Source organism: Arachis hypogaea, chromosome 5 (assembly GCF_003086295.3).
Source record: "Arachis hypogaea cultivar Tifrunner chromosome 5, arahy.Tifrunner.gnm2.J5K5, whole genome shotgun sequence".
NCBI lineage: Eukaryota > Viridiplantae > Streptophyta > Magnoliopsida > Fabales > Fabaceae > Arachis > Arachis hypogaea.
The window spans coordinates 18,688,024-18,695,394 of NC_092040.1; the positions used below are offsets into that span (position 1 = coordinate 18,688,024).

General features: G+C 34.3%; 1 protein-coding gene across 16 annotated transcripts; it reads right to left on the reverse strand.

The window, feature by feature from the left end:
* Nucleotides 1-357: 357 nt before the first annotated feature.
* On the reverse strand, nucleotides 358-5,885 carry LOC112800925 (oryzain alpha chain-like). Of its 16 annotated transcripts, none has more exons than XM_072236798.1 (11): nucleotides 5,563-5,885; nucleotides 4,546-4,778; nucleotides 2,750-3,181; nucleotides 2,581-2,657; nucleotides 2,178-2,240; nucleotides 1,704-1,809; nucleotides 1,551-1,628; nucleotides 1,306-1,455; nucleotides 1,108-1,183; nucleotides 770-839; nucleotides 358-658 (listed from the first exon to the last, which is right to left on the reverse strand). In XM_072236798.1, exons 1-3 carry the CDS (start codon nucleotides 5,765-5,767, stop codon nucleotides 3,176-3,178), a joined length of 444 nt encoding a protein of 147 aa, XP_072092899.1. In that variant the 5' UTR covers nucleotides 5,768-5,885; the 3' UTR covers nucleotides 358-658; nucleotides 770-839; nucleotides 1,108-1,183; nucleotides 1,306-1,455; nucleotides 1,551-1,628; nucleotides 1,704-1,809; nucleotides 2,178-2,240; nucleotides 2,581-2,657; nucleotides 2,750-3,175. The 16 variants fall into 16 exon arrangements, with proteins under 16 accessions (XP_072092899.1, XP_072092907.1, XP_072092898.1 ...); XM_072236806.1 differs by lacking the exon at nucleotides 5,563-5,885 and adding an exon at nucleotides 5,039-5,530; XM_072236797.1 differs by having other exon boundaries at nucleotides 1,108-1,455; nucleotides 2,585-2,657.
* Between the last annotated feature and the right edge of the window lie 1,486 nt (nucleotides 5,886-7,371).

Genomic DNA, 7,371 nt, shown 5'->3' on the forward strand with positions numbered 1-7,371 from the left:
ACGTTTTTTGAGCTATCGGCACACTTTTGAAAGGGTCACATCCGCCAGCGTGCCGGTTGCTCTATCGCCACGTTTTTGTAGATCTATCGGCACGCTTTCATCTCTTGCCACGCTTAAAAAGCGTGGCCATAGGTCGTAACCTAAAGCGTACCGTAAAGTGAAAGATATGGCTATGATATTGAAGTGTGCCAATAGAAAAAGATATGGTGTCGTTTTTGAAGCGTGCCAATAGTCGAAGAAACATGGACCTATTGCCACGCTTTTAAAGCGTGGCTATATCCCTATCAAATTAAAAAAAAAAATCTGGCATGTGCTTTTACACATACTCTAATAACACTCCAAAAACAAGAAAATACATTGACAAAAATATGTGAATATCATTTAAAAAAATATGTTAATGAAAATTAGTATTACATTAATAAAATTCAAACCAAATTAGCTATATCCATCTCTTATAACCCAAGTAGTTATAAAATACATTGGGATAAAAAAATATCAATCTCTCCCTCTTCATTGTAGCTTCATGTTGCTTCATCTCATGACTTAACTGGATTCTGCGAGCCCTTACTCTTGCTTGAACTCGACCATAGCCAAGGCTGTGAAGGCACGTAACACGCTTCCATTTTTTTCCCTCACAAGTTTATGGACATTAGACACACTGCATTGAACCAACATACAAGTGTGTTAACATTTGAAGACACTTATTTGGGAATGAAACTATGTAGATTATACAGAAATCAAGAAAATTTTGGACTTGAAGAGAACATACTTGCCAAAAACTGTTGGTCCAACACCAAATACCATAAGCAAAGTTAAAGCAGCTTTGCATGTTGGTATCCCTGAAATACAGTAAAAATCAAACAACTAATTATTAAGAAAGAACCTATTCAATAAAAATACAAGATTCTACCATCTTTCAATAACTGCCCCAAATTTATCTAATGCAATCGTTCATAATCCTATATAATCTTGTGTAACCACCGATCCATGTAATCATCCTAATCTTTGCAATATAAAGTTCATGTCCATGTGGGATTTTACCACCCAGAATTCAGTCCCACACATAGCAACAGTTTCAAAATTATAATACAAATGCTACTAAAGTACCAGTTCCATTTGCTTGAATGCGCTTATTTGCCTCTTCCAGTATTTTATTTACAGCTTCAACTGACTCCATACGAACCTAAAAGGAAATCACAGAAGAATGTCATGAAACATCATAATAACATCGTTCATGTCAGTAATAATAAATAGTTAAAACAAGCCAGCAACATCAAATTATTTAAAAGATACTGTCAATCAAACTTTTCACTTAGGACTTTCCAAGCTCTTCAAGAGAGTAGGAGTAATCTTTCCACTAATGTCTTCACGAGGCAAGCTATCCAACCCACCAGCAGCAACTAAGGAAGATGAGTATGATGTTTTGACTGATCTCTTGGGAGCTGCAGATGCTCCCTGAAGCAAACAAATGAAAAAAATAAAAAAATCGGACAATTGGAAAATTAAGAAACAACAAAGATTTAACAGAAAATACATCATGAATAGCATACCTCATGGATTCTTCTCCTACTCAGTATCAAGAGCCTTGAGCATTGCAGGCTTAACATCAGTAGGGAACCCTTTGATGTCTGCACAGGGAAAACTTTAGAACCTTATAATAAATAAATAATGAGGGAAGGACATTCAAAAGTTAATGTAGTAACCTGGACTAACAAATCTATGCAGAACACCCAAAAGCTTAGTTGAAGCATTTCTAATGGCAGCTGCACTTGACTGCAGCCCAGTTTCTTTCAGAAAATCAATTAACTCCTGCAAAACAGGATTGCATCAGAACATACAAACTATAACCAAGACTCAGAGTATCCGTAAGACAATAATACAAAATTCAAAGCAAAATCAATAAGCCACTTTACTTTCTTATTATATAACCTATGAAGCATGAGTACTAATACATGGCATGGACATAATACAATATTGTTGCAAAGATACATCAATATTTAAAAACTCGAAGAAGTAATACAACTAAGTATAATATATATTTAAAGAATGATGACCTACAGTGCCTTTAAAGTTGCTCAATTTTCTAACAAGAACAAATCATCCATGGTCAAAAATCTAGGGAGGACAAGTAAGAAGATAAGGATATTGAAGAATAAGTGTGAGAAACTGAAAACAACCTCATGAATATATAAGCCCAGCTGATGATCCATAGAATTTTGCTGATGATGATCATGTAAGCCCTGCTTCAAGCAAAATGGCTCGATCATCTTCCTTAATGCTTTCCTTTCCCAACTAATCAAGATTAGTGTCTGAATTTTTGCAATCCTCAAAGGCAATTTACTAAGAATAAGGTAATTTTCTAAGAGATTTTTTTATGCTTTTCAGATCTCAAAATCTTAGAGGGAGAGGTTAAAACCATCAAATACAAGTCAGTAAAAAAGAGTATTATATCTAGTTTAATTGGAGAACGTGCAGGTTCAATTTTTGTGTGTTTATTTGTGAATTATTACTCTCTCTGAAGAAGAACAAGTTAAAAAATGGAAAACATAAGATAATTAAGGAGTAGAATCTAATAGCTACCTACAAGTGAATCTTGACATGAGCAATGCTTAGGCCTCTGACATTCATTAGCTGAAGCACCAATTTAGGTGTTGCTCCTGCAGCAATTCAATATAGCTAGCAACTATAACATACATTTATAGTATATGTTAATTAATTAGGGCAAAAGCTAATTGGTTCCTTGACTTACTTTCTTGACCTCCAAGCCTCTGAACAGCATGGACAAAGGAGAGATGAAGATTAGGAGTCCAACGAAACCTTGCATCTTTGATCTCACATATTGTCTCACACCACTCCCTCTCTTCCCTTCTCTTGATGCTGTGCTGCTGCTACTTGGGTTTGTTGAATTCCATTCTTCTTCATTGTTATCCTCCTCCTCCTCCTCCTTTGCTTCATTATTATTCTCTTCTTCCAATTCCTCATTATCACTCATAGCCGCTCCTTCATTCAAGTCAAATGAATTTTCCTCACCCTCATTATCATTACTACTCTTGCCGTCACTTCCTTCATTATTCTCTTGCTGAATCTCAAATCCCTCTGACATATTTATTTATTTTAGCAGATGCGATGCTCAGTATAAATGCTACAATAATTTTTTGAATTCCTCCTTTACAAATTACCTCTGAAAACCAAAACAAAGATGCAAACATTTAAATATACACACAACTAATAACAAATAACTAAACAAGAACATACAGGCTGTAGTAGTGACCACTCTCTATCTATATATACAGTAGTAATTAATTACTAGCTAGCCTTTAAAACCTATATTCACTTAAGCAATTAGCCGAGGCCATGGTAAACTAATTTATATAGTGGAAAACATTGATTTTAATTTAATATCCTTGTATGTATGTTACGGTGGTAGTAGGTCAAAAGTAGTTTAGAGTAATACTGATGAATAAAGAAATTAAGCTGCCTACTTCTCTATCTGATCTTTAATATACCTTAGCTTGAAGAGCGCTATGAAAAAATACAAGAATAAGTTGTTCCAAAATGTCTGCCTGAACAAAGTTCAAAAGAAAAAAAAGAACATAGAACCCATAGGAAGCTTATCTTCTTCCACTATATAACATGATGGAAGAAAAAATACAATCAAATATCTCAGTTTTTTAGTCATAGAAATATAAGGGATAAAGCTGACCTTCCCAGGGTGATTCCAATGGACGTTTATGAGTACCGTAAACTTAAAATTATGTTTGTTGTATAAAAGAGGCTTAATTTTAATAAAAAGGTAGAAATTTACTATAAATTAAGGGCGAAAAACAACCATTATAAACAGGTCATAAATAGGATACCTCTGAAATCCCAATTATTTTCAGCCAAAGGACTCTATATGGATGATATAATCATACAAGTCAATAGCTCAAGAACCAAAAAGAAAAGGAAACCATGCACACCCTATCATTAGCTGAAATTCTTTAAAAAAAAATCCAAACCACAAAGACACTTCATATATCAATAGAATTTGCAACGTTGCGCACCATCGTGTTATTGAAGAGAATGTTGCTTAAAATCGCTTTATTAAAGAGGGGAAAGGTCATAGGAACAAACACCATGCCCTTTCAAGAGCAACCAAATGGAAAGGGAGAATTTTAAACTCACTTTCTTTCAACTTTTTAGTGTTTTTTTTCTTCTTTTAATATAAACCTTGTATTGTTGAATCCTTAATTTATCTAGCGTTAATCCAAACATAGCCTAAACTACATAATGCTCTATTCTCTTATTCTTATCTTCCATCAAATTCAAATAGGACCCTAAGATAAACCCCTTTTTTTCCATTAACCATTTATTGATATATCTTAACAGATAAGGATAACACCAGCTGCTATGCTTTTGAAGAATTGACAACAGATATTAATGATTCTTCACCCTAAAAGAAAGAAACAACTTTGTTTTCCTCCTAATTTATGGAAACCTTAAATAATTAGGTTCAAATTAATATAATGAGGCTACTCAATATTAGAATAGTAAGGAATATGTAACCTTGGTAATATTGCAGCTACTATCTACACCAGTGTATGGGTAATCAGTTTCAGTATCTATGCCACCGTTGTTCATTACCCATTCAAAAGCATAGTCCATGTACCCTCCCTCACATCCATCATTAGTTTTGTCACAATCCACAAGTTCTTGTTCTGAGAGGCTTATAAGGTCCCCAGTTACTATTGCATTTATCCCTTCTATGGCCCTAGTGGAGGAGAACGCCCAGCAACTACCTATAAAACACATTGAATCAGAAAACTTAGTAATAAGAAAAATTGAAGTTGAAGAAAAACTTGATATATTAGAGAGCTAAATGCTCAAATACTTAAGTTATTAATTCACCAAATTTTTAAAGCGACAGATATTAAGAACTGAGAGATCAGAAAGAGAACAATCTAAAAGCTACTTGTTAGCTAATTACGCACAAGAATTCTAAAAAATAGTTGTGAGATAATTTGGTTTTGATGTATGGACAATTTATAAGCATACTCACCTTATAGCCCTTATACCATTTTCCATACAGAGTTTGACATTATGTAATACAACACCCTACAAAAAACCACTCTTTGGGCTTGAAGCACAGGTAATGTGCATCGAGAATGAGAGCGGTATGGATCAAATTCCTCACAGGCAAAGGCTATACCATAAATTAAAATACCAGAAACAGCATACGCAAAAAATCACAAGATACAAATTAAAACAGCAGCACATCCAGAGCTAATCAATAATCAATTAATTCAGTTCACGTTGCTGTTGATGTTGTTATTGATGTTGTCTTCATGATATATGATTGTTATTATTCTTGTGACAAAGAAAAAGCTTTGTTATTGTTGGGTTTGGTGCAAAACTTGTGGTTGGTGTAGAAGGTGCTAGAAGAAGATGTTGCCATTGAAGCCATTGTTGGTTGTTGCTTGTTACAAGAAAAGGGTTGAGAAAAAGAGTAGAGGAAAAAATGTGGAGAAGTAACTAATAACAGATGACAAGCATAGATATAGAACCCGAACTTCAAATTTATACCAGCTTTTTCATGATCCCCTAAATCTGAAAAACATTGAGCTGCAATATTAATTATTCCTATTCCTTCAAAAATTTCAGCAGCTTGCCTAAGAATTTCGTGCGCATCCTCAGGATTCAAATCGCGCAAATGGTTTGCAGTCGCCTTAAGACCAGCAGCCTTAGACTTTTTCTCCCAGTAGGAGTCCCCTGCTCTTTCAAAACACATTGTCGCCAAGCAGAGTTATTAATTAAAATGACTTATCACAAGCAGAGTTTCTTGGGGTAAGAACAAATCTAAACACAAAGTTTACTTCATTTAACAAGTTTCAATCCTCTTTTATAAAAACATACAACAACTCAGATCTTAAACCACACACATAGCAAAGGAACAATTAACTCAAACCATCAATATCAATCAACAAAAATTAAACAAAATCAAAATCCTAACCGTGAATGCTTAAAGTATGAAAAGATTAACCTACTGATAATTGATGTAGAAAAACTAGAATAACAAAACAGGCAAAGCAGTAACAGTTCAACATCACAGAGCAGCAGCTGAGCACTACCACAGCTGTAGCAGAACAGAACTGATAAGAGAGAATTTATGCCAATTCAGAAAACTAGATAAAGTAATTCTGTTGTGAGTATAGTTCAAACCGGCAATGGATCATCTCCATCACAATTCAAAGCAAATATATAAACCGAGAGTATTTAGACTCCCGGGTCGTTCTCCCTAAGAACTAATGCCAATGAGCGTACACAATTTTGGTTGTGAGAAGCAAGGGGGGGTTTCAATGATTTAAGCAAGCAAATGAAGAGATAAAAGAACTAGACAAAATTTGCAATTAATAAAGCAATAAAGGAATAAAAGGACTATGTGTGTAATATAAACAAGTAAAGCTATAAAGTGAATGAAAAGTGGTTCAAGACATAAAAGAAGCCTTGGCTTGGGATGAGTTATGGAATCCCTTCCTTGCCATAACCACAACTATGATAATTATGATGGATTAATCTCACTAAGTCAACCCTTAACATCGAAGGATAAGTTGAGTGAGCATAATTGTTATTAATCCACAAATCCTAACTAACTTACTAATTGTCTTAGTAAAAAGTTAGCGATAGTGGAAACAATAACAACTAACAACCCAAGAATTATCACTAAATATTGGACATTATGACTCTAGTAATCCATATACTCATTTTCTCCAAGGCAAGGGGTGGAAATCTACCCCATAGCTAGGGTTGACATTTCATCAAACACCTAGTATGCATATTCACAAAACATGGCAAAATTGAGAAAATGGTAAAAGCTATGAACCATAAATGATCAAAATCAATAAAGGCAACTCAAATAAACATATAAAAGCCATCAAACATCAAATTAAACGACTAGAACTCAAAATTGCAAAACCAAGCATATATTGATAAAAGAAAGTAAAATAGAAGAAAGTGTAGAACAAGTGTAGTAATTCAAAGAGACAATTAAAGAAATACTTACAAAGTAAATTGCTAGAATCCAAAATTCAGGACTTGAAGTATAAAATGCTACAAAACCTAATTGAAACCCTAAAGAGAGAATTTCCTAATCTACACTACTCCTACTCCTACTATGTGTTTTTTTATTCTAAGATGGCTCTCTAAGCTAATGCCTTCATATGAGATGTTGCCCACTTGATATAGCCTTTGATTTCAGCCTTAAGCCTTCAAAAATGGTCCACAAAGAGCCCCCAAAACGCGAGTGCACATGCATTTTTAATGAAGGCACGCACTGGTACCTGTACGTATGCACAGATGTGTACGTACGCACACTTTGCTAAATTTCCTCCTGTG

Excerpts from the sequence above, each read along its gene's own strand:
- LOC112800925 (XM_072236797.1), bottom strand. The coding sequence starts at position 5,767 with ATGTGTTTTGAAAGAGCAGGGGACTCCTACTGGGAGAAAAAGTCTAAG. Across the intron at positions 4,779-5,562 it reads AGGGGATCATGAAAAAGCTG|GTAGTTGCTGGGCGTTCTCC; the intron begins GTATAAATTTGA and ends TGTGTTTTATAG.